Source organism: Lepisma saccharinum, chromosome 23 (genome assembly GCF_977018435.1).
Source record: "Lepisma saccharinum chromosome 23, izLepSacc3.1, whole genome shotgun sequence".
Lineage (NCBI taxonomy): Eukaryota > Metazoa > Arthropoda > Insecta > Zygentoma > Lepismatidae > Lepisma > Lepisma saccharinum.
The window spans coordinates 51,957,843-51,975,757 of NC_139251.1; the positions used below are offsets into that span (position 1 = coordinate 51,957,843).

The following is a 17,915-nucleotide window of genomic DNA, read 5'->3' on the forward strand; positions in this document are numbered from 1 at the left end:
ATAAAGCGAGAAGTTAACTGCATTCTTAGAAGTAAAAAAAGAGATTACTTGAAAAGCAAAATTAACGAAATTGAAACAAACAGCAAAAACAAAAATATCAGAGATTTTATATAAAGGTGTAAATGAATTTAGAAAGGGGTGGCAACCTAAAGTAAACTTGATAATAGATAAAGATGGTGATTTTCTAGCTGACCCAAGCGATATTCTAAATAGATGAAAGAACTACTTTAATGACCTTTTAAATGTTCATGTAGAAGATAAATCAGAAGTAAATGAAGTGCTCACAGCAGAACCTTTAGTTCCAGAACCTAACTTGACTGAAGTTCAAGAATGTTCGCGCCCGTCATCCAACAAGAAGACACTTTTCTTGTTTCGGCTGCTGTTTGTAGCATTTCCAGGAAGGTAATAGTGCTGTAGGTAGACTAATACACATAAATGAAACACTCAACTACATCGAACTGATGTATTCGTTGCAAAATATACTTTATTTGCAGCCAACCTGCAATACATCTCTCACATCATCGATTCTCTCCTCACAGACCCTACACTCTCTCACTTTCAGTAGGCACTAGTGTCCAGAGAATAATATGGTGGCCATCTTGGCTCCAAAAGCACAGGGGACGGAACATACCGCCCACCTTGAAATGATTAATTTCAACACTTTACTAAATACACGATATAGAACATGTTTTTGATGAACAAATGTAAATTGAATGCAATTTTCCCAAAATTTCCTACTGAAAATGACAACACAAAATTAAAAAGAAATTGAACAAACTAATGATTGCCTTTTATGCATAAATTTGAAAGTTTATGTTCGGTGTTCAACTTCACTCACTGGTAAAAGGGACAGCTTCACTGCTGGCCTCTTGTAGGTTCCTTCACTCGTTCTCACTGTTGCTGCTCGAACCAATCCATCTTCACCTGGATGAACGTTGATTACTCTGCCAAGTTTCCACTGTTGAGGTGCAAGTTGATCATCTCTGACCACAACCAAGTCATCGGCCTGTAGATTCCGTTGCTCCCTTCTCCACTTAGGACGTTGTTGTAACTGAGAAAGATAATCCCTACACCATCTTCGCCAGAAATGCTGTGTCAGCCTTTGCACGAGCTGCCACTTCGACAGTCTGTTCACTTTTATTGTAGCAAAGTCCCTATCTGGAGTAGCTATCAAGGCATCTCCTATTAAGAAATGGCCTGGAGTAAGTGCCTGCATGTCGTTGGGATCACTGGATAGAGCAGTTAACGGTCTGGAATTCAAACATGCTTCTATTTGTGTTAATACTGTATACAATTCCTCAAAGGTAAGTATGGCATTCCCCACAACTCTTTTGAGGTGGTATTTAACTGATTTGACACCACTCTCCCACAAACCTCCTGCATGAGGATTACGAGGAACATTAAAATGCCACTGGATGCCTAAGCTGCTTAGAGCACTTGAAATAGTTTCAATGTGCTTTGGTTGTTTTGCCAATCTCATGAATTCCTTTAACTCTCTATTAGCGCCAACAAACGTTGTTCCACAATCACTGTAAATATTACTGGGTTTTCCACGACGAGATACAAATCTCCGAAGTGCAGCCAAAAACGTCTCTGTAGTACCACTGCTCACTATTTCTAAATGAACTGCTTTCGTTGCAAACCAAAGAAATAAGGCAATATAACCCTTATACTGCTTACGAGAGCGTCCAACCATTTCCTTCAACAGTATGGGCCCTGCATAATCCACACCACAGTTTATAAATGGACGAGAAGGGTTGATCCTAGATTCTGGTAAGCTACCCATTAATTGTTCCCCAGCTTGTGTACAAAAGCGATGACAAATTACACATTTCTTCACAATGTTACGCACTGTATCTCGCCCTCTCAGTATCCAGAATGTTCCTTGCAATGAGGACAACACTAACTGAGGACCAGCATGAAGATTAAGTAAATGTTCATTTTTAATTAATAAGTGAGTCAATTTGTGCTTTGCAGGTAACATAAACATTGGATGTTTATGGTCCACTCTTATTCTTGCTTTGTGTAGCCTCCCTCCAACACGAATGACACCTGCCTCATCAACAAAGGGAGCCAAACACAATAACCTGCTTTTTGTTGGCAGAGGAATTTTAGCTTGTAAACAATGTAACTCTGCTGAGAATTCACTTTTCTGAGCTTGTTTTACAAGAGAGGTCGTTGCTGTCACAAGCTCTTTAGTTGTCAATGCTCCTTGCCTTCTCTGATTCACTGAAGGCGAGTATTGAATACAAATCGTTGGATCCATGCCATTATTCTCTGCATTTTAGAAAAGCTTGAAAATCTACTGATCAGATCTTCTTCTACTGTAATGGCAATCTTCTTCTCTTCTTTTGTAACTTCTTCCAAAATTTCGTTGCTTGTCTCATGATGATCAAACGCTGCCAATGAAGTTGCTCGTAAGAACCCTGGTCCCGCCCACCATAACTCACACTGAGCTAAGGCTGAAGCACTGATACCTCTTGTAGCAAGATCTGCAGGATTTGATTTTCCCACGATGTGAGACCATTGTTCAGGACGAAGACTCTCCTGCACTTCTGCCACTCGATTTGCTACAAATGTTTTCCACCTGCTTGGTGTTGAGGATAACCAAGCAAGCACAATGGTAGAATCAGTCCACACACGCATCTTCCAATTTGTAGGATAGTGCATTGGAGATTACTACGAGCAGTCGTGTCAATAAAACTGCCGCTGATAGTTCTAGCCTTGGTAGAGACATTTGCTTGATTGGAGCCACCTTAGTCTTTGCTCCTACCAACCTCACTTCAACATGACCATCGACATAAACTGAGCGAAGGTACACTACCGCACAGTATGCTTGTTGTGAGGCATCACAGAAACCCACTAATTGACAAGCAATAGCATTTGCAGATACAATAGCACGTTTGATTTGTAATTGTTGCATTACAGGAAGTTCACTACAAAAATGTAGCCACAGTTCGCATGTTTCCACGGATAATGCCTCATCCTAGCCCAACTTTTCTTTCCACAATTCTTGAATGAGTATTTTTGCTTGTATGACTGTTGGGGCTAAGAAACCAAGAGGATCAAACAATTTTGCAATGTCAGATAACAATAGTCTTTTCGTCAATGTGTGACGTATTGGTGGTAAAGTCACAAGAAAAGTGAAGTGGTCAGCACCAGGATGCCACCTTAGACCTAGCGTTTTCACAAGTTCACTGCAATGGATATCTAAAGGCACATTAGTTTCTCTCAACTCTACAGGTACTGCTGTCAACACTTGTGGCTCACTAGAGGACCATTTACGTAACTCAAAACCACCCTTTGCTAGTAACTGTATCAATTGTGACTGCAATTCGATAGCTGCTTCCACATTGCTGGCACCAGATACCAAATCGTCAACATAAAAATCATTTAATAACACTGGGGCTGCTAATGGAAATGCATTCATTTCATCAGTAGCTAATTGTTGAAGACACTTTGTTGCAAGATAAGGTGCACTGGAAGTCCCATACGTCACCGTGAGTAGCCTATAGTCCCTTATCAATTCTTTAGGATTGTCGCGCCACACTATTCGCTGAAAGTCTGTATCTGATGGATGAATCAATATTTGTCTATACATTTTGGAACTGTCTGCACACAAAGGAATTTGATGTTTCCTGAACCTGAGTAACAATGGAAAGATATCACCTTGCAATTTTGGCCCAACTTGAAGCTTATCGTTGAGACTAATCCCTGTTGAAGTCACTGAACTGGCATAAGAAACTACAAGAAGAGGTGTACTGGTGGAATTTGGATTGATTACAGCATGATGCGGTAAATAGAAATTATCACATGGTTTATTTTTCACTTCACTTGCAGGAACAGGCTCCATATGTCCCAAGTCTAAATATTCATGCATGAATTCTGAGTAATTCTGATGAAAAACAGGAGATCTTGCAAACTTCCGTTCCATTTGCCTTAATCTCGCCACAGCTGTTTCACGAGAGTATCCTAAGGGAGGACTGTCTTTCTTGAATGGAAGGCTCACACTGAACTTATTGTTTTCTCGAACATGAGTCACCGAAAAGTGCTCTTCACATTGTATCTCCTCTAATGTCAGATGCATTTGCCTTGGGACCTCCTCTACCTCCCGAAACTGGCAAAGTGCACTATCAAGACTACAAGATGCATGAAATGATGCTACTGTCCTTACCTTGGGAAAGTCCACACTGCCACAAAGAATCCAACCAAGAACAGTACGTAGTGCAGTAGGTGTTCCCTTTGGCCCAACACGTTTGCCACTTTGCATAAGAAAAGGAAACAAATCTGCTCCAAGTAAAATGTCCACCGGTTCCATCACATAAAACCTTGGATCTGCCAACTTCAGTCCTTGAATATGTGTCCACTTCCTGAAGTCTGGTAAAGGTTCCCTGGGAATGTTTCCTGTTATTTTAGGAAGTACGATTGCCCTTGTAGTGAATGTTTTCCTTCTGCTACTGGGTTGCAATTGTAGATTCACTACTGCACTGCCTACACCTACACCCGTTGCTGAAATCCCATTTACAGTGATGTCTGCCTTATGCTGATGTAAACCTAACCTTTGCACACAGCGTGAGGTGACAAAGGAAGTCTCTGAGGCACAGTCTAGGAGTGCACGAACTGGTTGATCAACACCATCTCTTCCCTGCACATACACAACTGCAGTGGATAGCAACACTGGCTTTAGTCCCTTTTCTCCTTCTCCAGCCACATGAGAAGAAACTTCTTGGGAGGAAGTTGTTGTCTCACTAGAGTCATTCTGCTTATAATAGTGTAACAATGAATGATGCTTTTTATTGCAAACGCGGCACGCCCCCGAGTCGCATACCGATACCCTATGATGACTTTGAATGCAATTATAACACAAACCCTTTTCTCTAATAAATCTCATTCTGTCCATCACCGAAAGGCTTTTGAAGTCTTTGCACTTGTATAGCGCATGATGCAGTTTACATTTTTCACAGGTATCATCCGAAACTGCATGATACACACCCTTGAACTGGGAGGTATTGTGAGTCGACTGCTTCAATCTCTGAGCACTGAGATTTGAAGCTGATAATGCACGAGAACGCTGATCAAGAAAGTCACTCAACTCCTGAAATGTAGGCAACTCGGTTGTCTTTAATGAAAGTTCCCATTGTTGTCTAGTATCACTGTCCATTTTTTCTGTCACATGAAATACTAGGATAGGATCCCAATGTTCTATGGGAATGTCCATCACTTTCAACACGCGAACACACTCGGTAGTTGTGTCTAGCAGGCTACGTAAGGGTGCTGCGGATTCACATTGCACTTTGGGTTGCGCGACTAAACGCTTGATTGTGTCCATAACAATTTCCCGTTTGTTTTGATAACGAGAATTTAGAATGTTCCACGCCTCTGCATAGTTATCATCAGTCACCGACATGGACTGGATAAGCAATGCAGGTTGCCCCTTTAACGAAGCTTTCAAATACTGCAGCTTTTGCGCACTGGATAACTGTTTGTTTTTGTCCACCGACGCGATAAACAAATCACGGAAAGAAAGCCACTCTTGTAATTGTTCCGTGAACACAGGCAGCGTGAGCTTTGGGAGATGCACTTCACTTGTTCGTGCTTCTGTCGATGACGTCACCATAGCTTGAGTCTGTTGCTGCTGCAACGAACAAAGCCTGCACATGGTTGCATCCAAACGGTCTTGAATACAACCGATTTCACAGTCATAACTCTCAAAAGTTGCATCATCACGCGCACTAGCCAGATCAAATAATAACTGTTTACAATCGTCCGTTAATTGTTTGGCTTTGTTTACCGATAACGCGATTGTCACATTGTCCAGTAAACCCGCGTTCACTTTATTCTCAAGGCGAGTAACTTCTCGCTTGAGCACAGTCTTTGCTGCCGATATGGCTTCCATGTTTATTGAGCCGTGCACGGATTCTTGTTGCCCAAACTACAATGCACACACGAAACACTTCCTGGCACTACAAAAGGTGCACTGAAATTGGTTACACGTAGCAAACAGTATGTCAATGTATTTATTCACAGTTCACGAATGCACGCTAGCACAAAAGTTCAACACAACACAACGAATGCTGATCGCAGGCAACATCTGGCCCGGAGGACCATGTTCGCGACCGTCATCCAACAAGAAGACACTTTTCTTGTTTTGGCCGCTGTTTGTAGCATTTCCAGGAAGGTAATAGTGCTGTAGGTAGACTAATACACATAAATGAAACACTCAATTACATCGAACTGATGTATTCGTTGCAAAATATACATTATTTGCAACCAACCTGCAATACATCTCTCACATCGTCAATTCTCTCCTCACAGACTCTACACTCTCTCACTTTCAGTAGGCACTAGTGTCCAGAGAATAATATGGTGGCCATCTTAGCTCCAAAAGCACAAGGGACGGAACAGTGTAAATGAATTTAGAAAGGGGTGGCAACCTAAAGTAAACTTGATAATAGATAAAGATGGTGATTTTCTAGCTGACCCAAGCGATATTCTAAATAGATGAAAGAACTACCTTAATGACCTTTTAAATGTTCATGTAGGAGATAAATCAGAAGTAAATGAAGTGCACACAGCAGAACCTTTAGTTCCAGAACCTAACTTGACTGAAGTTCAAGATGCTATTAAAAGGCTAAAGAATGACAAAGCACCTGGCACTGATTTAATACCAGCTGAGTTAATTAAATATGGTGGAAATTCATTAATATGTCAAATTCATAAATGAATTTGTTTAATATGAAATAAAGAAGAAATCCCTCAACAGTGGAAAGAATCCATAATGGTTCCTGTGTTTAAAAAAGGTGATAAAATGAACTGCAATAATTACTGCGGAATTTCTCTACTCTCGACAACATATAAAATATTATCTAACATTCTTTAACAAGACTAACCCCAATGCTAATGACATTATTGGTGATTATCAATGTGAATTTAAACGTAACAGATCAAATTTTTCACATTAGACAGACACTTGAAAAAAAGTGGGAATATAATCAAAATGTCCATCAGCTATTCATTGATTTAAAAAAAGCATATGATATATGTATTAGTAGAGTTTGGAATACCTAAGAAGCTTGTTAATATGATAAAAGTATGCACCAGTGAAACAGAAAGTAAAATTCGAGTGGGTTTTAATGTGTGTGACAAATTTACAATTCATGATGGGTTAAAACAAGGAGATGCATTATCTCCATTGCTCTTTAATTTTGCCTTGGAGTATGCTGTTAGGAAGATAAAAGAAACTAACGAAGGACTAAAATTAAATGGTGTGACTCAATTGTTAGCATATGCAGATGATGTAGACTTATTAGGGAATGATATAAATACAATTAAGAATAATGCTAAAATATTTTTCAAAACTGCTAAAGAGATAGGTTTGGAAGTTAACAAAGAGAAAACTAAATATATCTTTACAGGCCGAAATCAAGTGTTAGGTAATAATCAAAATCTAATTATTGATAACAACTCGTTTGAACCAGTTTCCAAATTCAAATACTTAGGAGTAATATTAACAAGTGAAAATTATATTAAAGAGTAAATAAGAAGTAGACTTAATTGACAAAATGCATGTTACTTCTCTCTTCATAAACTTTTGTTTTCTCATTTAATATCTAAGAAACTAAAAGTTAAAATATACAAAACAGTAATTTTGCCTGTAGTATTATATGGGTGTGAAACTTGGTCCCTTACTTTAAGAGAGGAACATAAATTGAGAGTATTTGAAAATAAGATCCTTAGGAAATAATTTGGACCTTAAGAGGATGAGGAGACAGATGAGTGGAGAAAGTTACATAATTTAGAACTACATAATTTGTATTCATGTCCAGATATTGTTAGAATAATTAAATCAAGAAGACTTAGGTGGGCAGGCCACATGTCACAAATGGGAGAGGAAAGACGAGTCTACAGGTTTGTTGTTGGGAAACCTGATGGTAAGAGACCTGTAAGAAGGCCAAGACAAAGATGTAGGGACAACGTTGAGATAGACCTAAAGGAAATCGGTAGGGATGGAAAAGAGTATATAGATCTTGCTCAAGATAGGGACAGATGGAAGGTCTGTGTTGCTGGAGCCATGAACCTTCGGGTTTAAGAAGGCTAAAGAGTTAGTTAGTTATCTCACTGATAAGTTTAGTGTTTTTTCTCGATAATATTAATGCTGACTTCTGCCTGTTATTAATTTATGCTGGCCTCTGTGTGTGATGGAGTGGTTACCACAATGCACTACTATACACACACACACACACACATTCTTGTCATAGTAGTACATTGTGCTAACCAATCCGTCACACACAGAGGCCAACATAAATTAATAACAGACTGAAGTCAGCATTAATATTAATGTATATATACACACATGCAAACACACTGTTTAATTGAATAGAAATAAAATTTTTGATAAATTGAAATCGCGCAGACCCTTTATATTGTTAATATATTTGTGTGGTTGGGTGGTGAGAGGGGGCGAGAGTGGTCACCCTAGTATATCTCCTTCCAGGTTATTACTGTTATATACATTGATTAAATGTGCTCTTCAATGAAAATTTTCAAACAATGATATACATTCATATCTTAGAGAGACTTATGTTCCAACTCAAAACTTCAAACCAAAATCACTTCTAATAGGATTTCTTTCTTGCAGCTCCACACTAGAGACAGCATTCTGCTGTGCGACTAAGAGTAGTGGAACGACTCTGGAATCTACAAGAGAAGGAGAATCTACAAAATCTTCAAACTCTGAAGGTTTTGCTATTTGTAATGATGGAATTAATTTGTTTAGTGATAAATGTGAACTTGCTGTTCACATGCAAAATCATAGTAGAACAAAATCGTTTGAGTGCTCAATGTGCAAGGAATCATTTAAGGGGATAAAATGTCTCGTGGAATATACAGGAGGTCATAGTGGTGAAAATTATTTTTTGTGTTCAACCTGTAGCAAATCTCTCTCATTAAAAGACAGTTTTAGAAAGAATTTGAAAACTCATAGTGTTGGAAGCCAGGAAGATCTTCGAAAACATTCCAGAACTCATACTGGAGACAAGCCCTTTGTATGTTCAGTGTGTAACAATACGTTTGCAGTGAAGTCAAGTCTTAGGAAACATTTAAGAATTCATACAGGAGAGAAGCCCCATGTGTGTTCAACATGTAACAAATCATTTGGAAGGATGGCAGATCTTAGAAAACATTTAATAATTCATACTGGAGAGAAGCCCCATGTGTGTTCAGCATGTAACAAATCATTTGGAAGGATGGGAGAACTTAGAAAACATTTAATAATTCATACTGGTGACAAGCCCCATATGTGTTCAACATGTAACAAATCATTTGCATGGAAAGATAGCCTTAAAAAACATTTAATAATTCATACTGGAGAGAAGCCCCATGTATGTTCAACATGTAACAAATCATTTGCATGGAAGGATAGTCTTGAAAAACATTTAATAATTCATACTGGAGAGAAGCCCCATGTGTGTTCAACATGTAACAAATCATTTGGAAGGATGGCAGATCTTAGAAAACATTTAATAATTCATACTGGAGAGATGCTCCATGTGTGTTCAACGTGTAACAAATCATTTCAATGGAAGTATAGACTTGAAAAACATTTAATAATTCATACTGGAGAGAAGCCCCATGTGTGTTCAACATGTAACAAATCATTTGCATCAAAGGATGGCCTTGAAAAACATTTAATAATTCATACTGGAGAGAAGCCCCATGTATGTTCAACATGTAACAAATCATTTGGATGGATGTCAGATCTTAGAAAACATTTAATAATTCATACTGGAGAGAAGCCCCATGTGTGTTCAACATGTAACAAATCATTTGCACGAGAGAATGAACTTAGGAGACATTTAATAATTCATACTGGAGAGAAACCCTACCTTTGTTCAACATGTAACAAATCATTTGCATGGAAGGATAGCCTTGAAAAACATATAATAATTCATACTGTAGAGAAGCCCCATATGTGTTCAACATGTAACAAATCATTTAAAAGGATCACAGGTCTTAGAAAACATTTAATAATTCATACTGGGGAGAAGCCCCATGTGTGTTCAATATGTAACAAATCATTTGCATGGAAGGATAGCCTTGAAAAACATTTAATAATTCATACTGGAGAGAAGCCCCATGTATGTTCAACATGTAACAAATCATTTGGATGGATGGCAGATCTTAGAAAACATTTAATAATTCATACTGGAGAGAAGCCCCATGTGTGTTCAACATGTAACAAATCATTTGCACGAGAGAATGCACTTAGGAGACATTTAATAATTCATACTGGAGAGAAACCCTACCTTTGTTCAACATGTAACAAATCATTTGCATGGAAGGATAGCCTTGAAAAACATATAATAATTCATACTGTAGAGAAGCCCCATGTAACAACATGTAACAAATCATTTAAAAGGATCACAGATCTTAGAAAACATTTAATAATTCATACTGGGGAGAAGCCCCATGTGTGTTCAATATGTAACAAATCATTTGAACGGAAAGATAGTCTTGAAAAACATTTAATAATTCATACTGGAGAGAAGCCCCATGTGTGTTCAACATGTAACAAATCATTTGTATGGAAGTATAGCCTTGAAAAACATTTAATAATTCATACTGGAGAGAAGCCCCATGTGTGTTCAACGTGTAACAAATCATTTGGACGGAAGCATGGCCTTGAAAAGCATTTAATAATTCATACTGGAGAGAAACCCCATGTGTGTTCAACATGTAACAAATCATTTGCAAGGAAGGATAGCCTTGATAAACATTTAATAATTCATACTGGAGAGAAGCCTTATGTGTGTTCAACATGTAACAAATCATTTAGAAGGAAGGCAGATCTTAGAATACATTTAATAATTCATACTGGAGAGAAGCCTTATGTGTGTTCAACATGTAACAAATCATTTGTATGGAAGTATAGCCTTGAAAAACATTTAATAATTCATACGGGAGAGAAGCCCCATGTGTGTTCAATATGTAACAAATCATTTGTATGGAAGGCAGATCTCAGAAAACATTTAATAATTCATACTGGAGAGAAGCCCCATGTGTGTTCAACATGTAACAAATCATTTGTATGGAAGGCAGATCTTAGAAAACATTTAATAATTCATACTGGAGAGAAGCTCCATGTGTGTTCAACATGTAAAAAATCATTTGGAAGGAAAGCAGATGTTAGAAAACATTTAATAATTCATACTGGAGAGAAGCCCCATGTGTGCTCAACATGTAACAAATCATTTGCACGGAAGAATGATCTTAGGAAACATTTATTAATTCATACTGGAGAGAAACCCTTTGTAGGTTGAGTGTAATAATGCCTTTACACTGAAGTCATATCTTAGAAAACATTTAATAGTTCATACTAAAGAGAAACCCTTCGCATGCTCAGTGTGTAATGATTAGAGTTTCAAAAAGCCAGCTTTTTTGAACAGACAGTTTCTTCCCCAGTAAAACCTGACGCTTTTGGAACGAAAACTGATTTTTTTTTTTTTTTTTTGGCTTTTTGCTAATTACGGCTAACCTATTTCACTTACAGTGTCATTTAAGAGTTTTATAGGTTGATGAAGTTATATTTTGGAACTACCTAAAGAATCTTACATCCAAGAGACACTAGCTACTAATTTGTTTTTGTCGTATGTGAGTTTGTGTATTGCCTATGCAGTGTCATAGTGGTAAAACTGTCTTATAATCAGGGGATACAAGGTATTATTCTTAGTGGAGACATATTTCTTAGTGATTTGGATTCCATTTTAAAACTGTAGGTCGAGTCCTGATTAGGTTATCTGAGCATAAAATGAACTTAATACAAACTTTCATGTGTTTATGTCATCATATCATTGACCTTTTAGAAACGAAATGATTTGGTTATACTGGAGTTGTGTTCCTCTGATGTCACAAATATGAAGCAAATGCTAATATTAAACTATTAGATGTTTCGCGACAATTAAAAACTTTACAGTCCACAATATGTATGCAGATCTACATGCATATATACCCCTTGTAATACTTAAGATCAGTATGCTACTACAAGTTAGATTTAGAGCCGAAATTTACTTATAAATGTAAAAACTGTTGTTGGAAAATGGCCACATTTTTGATTGAATGTTTTATACAAATAAAATTAATATATTAATATAATTCATAGGTCTATTCATAATACATAAATTAAATTAATTGTGTATTGTTGTTATTACATGAATAGGTAAAGAGAAGGTATAAAAATAGAGATATAACAGTACATATTCTTTATTTATCTTACGTGTAGTTAAGACAAGCAAAATATGTATAAAACAACAGTACAGTTAAGAAATTTATTGTCAAAAATACATAGAATTGAGTATTTATTGAATAAGAAAGAAAAATATTTTAGATCCAGTTGATGAAAAGCAAAGTTTCTATTAATATTTTATGCATAACTGGTAGCCGCGCATAAATCTTCTTTGACACTGTCCTTCAAAGCCATATGATGTCAATATAATCCTTGCCTTCCAATAAGTTCAATAGGAAGTAAAGAACCCTCAATTATACAACAAATGCTAAACAAGTATATTTTCATTATTTCATTTTCAAACTTTGGAAGTCTTTCGGGGAGGTGGGTTGAGAGGGGGCTGAAGTCCAGGTGCCATATGTATGTCCTTGGGGGAGGAGAGCTGATTGAATTAGGTTATTTATGTCACTTTTCTGCTAAGTCTAATTATGACTATATGATGAAATTGATGAAGGAACATATTCACAAACAACTCCCATACCCAGGATGTGATTCAAACCCAGAACCCCTGGCATCATAGCATGCTTTGCTAACCATTCTTCCACAGTGGTTGGCAAAATTATGTTGCAGTAGGTACTAGAGCTAAACGTGCAATCGTGGAGTTTCAGTATTATGGTCCAAAGTAGCGGAAAAAAATTAAGCCCCCCCTCCCTCCCGACCAGAAACACATGGTCACTTACAGGCAAATGGTGTCACACAGGGTACAGCTTGGAGCTTTTTGTTCTTATCGTTTACATTCAATTCTAATAAATTTTCAAATAGTACTGTATTCCTCAAATTTACAGTGGTTTCAAATTTCCTTTAATTTTTTTATACCATTACCATTGAGTAGCCTTGAAATTCTATGTTTAGAAAATATTGTAATGTATAAAAATGGATGTGTGTGTGTGTGTGTGTGTGTTCCCGCATAACTCTCGAAGGCCTGGAGCGATTTCAACCAAACTTGATATGCATATAATTTGCAACCTGAAAAGAAATACTGTGCGGTAAGACACCCCTGGCTCCCCTGAAGGTGGGGGTGGGAAGGGGTGAGATATAAAAATGATCATAAATGACGATATTAGTGTGGAATCCATAGTTTTCAGTGTTTCTAATATGAATAGTGACACTCCCAATGCCGATCAACTCCAAGACACCTCTGGTACTCCTAGGGGTGTGGGTGGGAAGGGTTGACATGTAAAAATGATCGAAAACGACCGACAGTGAAATCCATAGTTTTCAGGGTCTCTAGGATGAATAGTGATACTCCCAATGCCGTTCAACGACAAGACACCACAGGCACCGCTAGGGTGGTGGCGGAAGGGGGTGAAATGTATACATAATCAAAAACGACAGATATTAGTGAGGAATCCATAGTTTTCGGGGTTGCTAAGATGAAAAGTGACACTCCCAATACCGTTCAACTCCAAGACACCCCTGGCACCCCTAGGGGTGGGAAGTGGTTGACATGTAAAATGACCAATATTAGTGTGGATTCCATAGTTTTCCGGCCTGCTGATATTAATAGTGACACTCCCAATGCCATTCAACTCCAAGTTCATTTTACACTATTGTTAGAATTCATTATATTTCTGTCTAATAGAAGATTCGGACAAATAAATACCTGGGCAACACCGGGCAATCAGCTAGTATATATATAAAAAATTAAATAATATGTTTTAGCAATTATTATTATAATAAAGAACATGTCTGAATGTGAATTAAGAAAGAAAAATATATTCTCTCTTGACTGCTTTGAAAAACCCAGGTCAGGGATTAAAATGAATGGACTGTTTGGTAGCCTTGCATCAATGGCTGTACAAACTAAAGCTACCAATTTTGCAGACTTTTCAAACCTGCGCCTCTACACAAAAACATATTAACTTATTCAAGGACAAAATACTTTTTTTTTAAATCTTGAAAAATCATGGATGTTATTTTTTATGGCTTTTTGTAGATTCCAATTTTAATATTACATAGCTGGAGGAGAGGGGGTGGGGGGTATGACTCCTCCCCTGAGTACAGGTCAGCATAAAGTAATGTTGTCACCTTGTTCCAGGTTCAATCCGCAATAAAAGCACAGTGGTTCAAGTCCCATTTTAAGCTTTAGGTCGAACACCAATTAACTTGTATGAGCATAAAGTGGGCTTAAACAAACAAAACGTTACTTATAGAAAGCTATATTTTTTTAAAAAGATGTCATTCGTGGCAAATCTATTTCAGTTTTGGGGCCACAATTCACTAGGGCATTGCCTCTCAACTGACAGGCTGTGGCCCGGTACCTGGCCTTGGCATGAATATACTAAGCCATGAAAGTTCATTAAATCAAATGGTTGCCAAGTATTTTAAACGAAATTTTATATTTGTTAACAAGCCTAGACATATATCATATTCCATTATTTATTAATACTTAATTTCAAGTGTGCATATTAAAGCATAAAGTTAAGAAAATAGAAATTTGAATTTTTTTTGAGACGGGCAAATTTACCTTGCTGTGGTGCCACAATGTTTGAGAACCACTACATTAGGTTGCCAAAATACACCACATCTGTACCATGACCAAGTTTAGTGGCCATTAAGTCAAATTATATGTGATACACTTGAGAGCCAGAATACAAATATGTTATGCCAAATACAATTGTAATGGAGTTTGATAGTAGATTTTTGTTTATAGACATAATTCAAGAAGAAACTATATCATCAAGGTTACATTTGATTAAGTGAGTTAAAATATGTGGCAACATTTCTTCTTGTTTTGCTTTTTGTTCAAATCCAAATATTGAAAATCGATACCCAGGTTCGATACTGAGTGGAGCCACATTGCGCAGTAGTTTGGATCCCACTTAAGAGCCCGTATCACCGCTGGTGACGATACCTAAAAAATAGGTTCTTGCGTCGACCTTCTGTGCTCGAACAGTCAAGTGTGTGGCATTTAAATTTTACTGAGTTAAAGATCAAATATGAAATTTGTTATGTCGTTAAGCCTTTTTTTAAATACATTATTTATTACATAGTTTTCCTTATCTCAATTTCGTAAAATTCACTTGCTCGCCAATTATATGTAATAACTTAAATCAACATTTTAAAGAACAAGAAAGCTTCTACTGTTCTTCTACAGCAAAGAAATGAAACTGATCTTACATAATTTTCTTTAGAATGTCTGTAGTTTGTCGACGTACAGAGCAATGTATGTAAATTTTAACTTCGACTTTTCTAAGCTGGTCGCGCTAGCCGTTTCCCCCTCTGTACCGCTCGCGCCCCTCATGAACCACCCTCCTCTCCCGTTCCTTTTTTCTTTCACAATCGGCCAGTCTTCCTCAAGTGGCAAGAAAACCGCATGCTGAGAGCTAGGAAAAGAAAAAAGAAGGCAGGGAAAGGTTTTGGGGGGAGAATCAATGGTTTGGGCGATGCTTGTAAACAGTTCTTCACTACGCGATATCCTCATACTAAATCACGATGGGGTTGTAGTGTAATGAATGACAACAGTGAAGGACGGTGGATTTCCCCAGTATATTGTTCACAAATGGGAAGGGCTGATTGCACAGACTGAAGTACACCTTTACAAAAGGTTTGCCCGCGAAAGAAAAATTGTGCCAAATTATAACTTTTTTTTTTGTGAGAACACGAAAGTCCATTACCAAGGGATTTTTTTTTTAGGGTGAAGGTGACTTTACCCAAAGTTTTTAGGTAAATATTGTGTAAATTCTATCTGGTGGTGGATTATCATCCAGTCATGCAAATGAATGACTTTTTAGCTGTCGATCATAAATAAGTTCAATGAACGTTCATTGTAAGTTTGAGATATTCCTGAGGGTCAATGGTAAAAAATACTTGATGATCTGTTATGGAAATAGTGCTATTTTTAAAAATTTTGAACGTCCATTCAGTTTAATTTCGAATTTGACTCCTTTCATGATTTGTAAGTAGGGGGATAATATATATTTACTTAATACTTTACTGCGTTATTTTATCACCAATTACATATATATATTACAGTCAGAAATCACAACATAAGATAGTTCTGTGTCATCATATACAAAAATACTTATAGGCATAGGTCTTATGTAAAATAAAATACATTAATTATTTGTTGTTTTTTCTTACTATTGATAATGACCATACAAAACACACCATAAAAATTTCATTCACTTTCAACTTTCTGGGGCCGGCCTCCGTGGGGGAGTGGTTAGCACATCGCGCTACGATGCCAGGGGTCTCGGGTTCGAATTTCGGCTTGGCCACGGATGTTTGTGAGTGTCCATTCATCAATTTCATCATATCATCACTCATCCCCATCTTCGCAAATTGGCCAAAAGTGGCACAAAAAGCGAAGTAAAATAAAGCAAATCAATCAACTTTCTGGATATACGACAAATAACACTATTTCTGTCTCAGATCCTCCGATTATGGGGAGCAAGGGCCTTGATAAGAGTTCAGCTGACGAAATAAAGCCCTCATTCCATCTCACTGTTTTTATTACATTGGTGGGAACAAAACAGGGTCGTGTGTGTCCCGACCCACCTAAAATCACTTTATTAGATGAATTTCAACTTCAGTGGCACCATTGTTCTCTGCTGGCGCTTTATTTTCCATCTCTGTCGTTCAAATACTAATTTACGTATAAACGTGGTTTAGTAGAGCTCGCGCACTTTCGGAAGTTCTCTGGCGTATGGATGAAAGCTGGTCAACGAGCCTCAGCAAAGGTTCGAGCTGGCTCGAGGTAGGGGAGGGGAGAGGAGAAAAGCATGAGTCAGAATATTGTTGTCGTGGGCGGCCAGGCAGGAACAAGTTGGAAATCGGTTGTTTATCTTCACGCGGGTGCTGTTAATTTCACATTCGTTTGTTTCAAGGGAAACATGCCTCCCGTTCATTCTAAGGTTTTCCGCAGGACGATTGGTGGGCAAACACGGGAAGTTGTGGCAAACGTGCTGCAATTCATGCAAAGGGAAGCCGATGAAAATGGATGTACCATTCCACTAAAGAAAGTATATGAACGTGTTTCTGCTGCTACTGGTGTGTCTTTGAAATTATAAAATCTGTAAAAAAAGAAATGGAAAAGGTGGAAGAAGGTACATCAACCAGTTATGATACACCGCGCAGAAATCAGAACCGACCGCGACGGTGCACAAATTTGGACGAATTTGATCTCTGTGTAGTGCGAATAACAATTAATGAATTTTATATTCAGGAAAAGAGAATTCCTATCTTGAAATCCGTGTTGCTGAAATTGCGCCAAGATATTGGATATCAAGGTCAATCATCTAGCTTAAGATATATATTTCGAAAACTGGGGTTTCGCTGGAAAAAGGTTCAAAGCAACAGACGGATGCTCATTGAAAGAAGTGACATACGCAATACACGTATAGCTTACTTGAGAGCCATTACCAGATTTCGTCGGGAAGGGCGACCGATAATATACAGTGACTCGCGCACTTTCGACGTGGCCTGTGGCCACGTCTCGTGCGCTCGCCGACGTGGTTCGCTTATTTGGAAAGTTTTGAACGTAAATTTATGTGTGTATGCGCTGTAATATGTACAAATAATCAAAATATTATTGGTTTCTTTCTTAATAATAAGCTGGGTAAGTAATAACAGTTTCAGGATAGTTAGTTAGATGTTTTATGTAAACGAATTCAATAGCGACACTAAATTGGAA

The 17,915-nt window shown here is 37.7% G+C and overlaps 1 protein-coding gene across 2 annotated transcripts in view; it reads left to right on the forward strand.

The window, feature by feature from the left end:
- The window catches only part of LOC145977764 (uncharacterized), a 120,590-nt gene that overhangs the window by 32,488 nt on the left and 70,187 nt on the right, over window positions 1-17,915 (forward strand). Inside the window, exon 3 of one of the 2 annotated variants that reach the window (XM_083110034.1) lies at window positions 8,639-12,575. The exons of the other annotated variant lie outside the window; for it this stretch is intronic. Coding sequence (XP_082966160.1) covers window positions 8,639-11,318 — 2,680 coding nt within the window. The 3' untranslated portion in view covers window positions 11,319-12,575. Of the gene's footprint in view, window positions 1-8,638; window positions 12,576-17,915 lie in introns of those variants that run through there. 2 annotated transcript variants of the gene reach the window in all.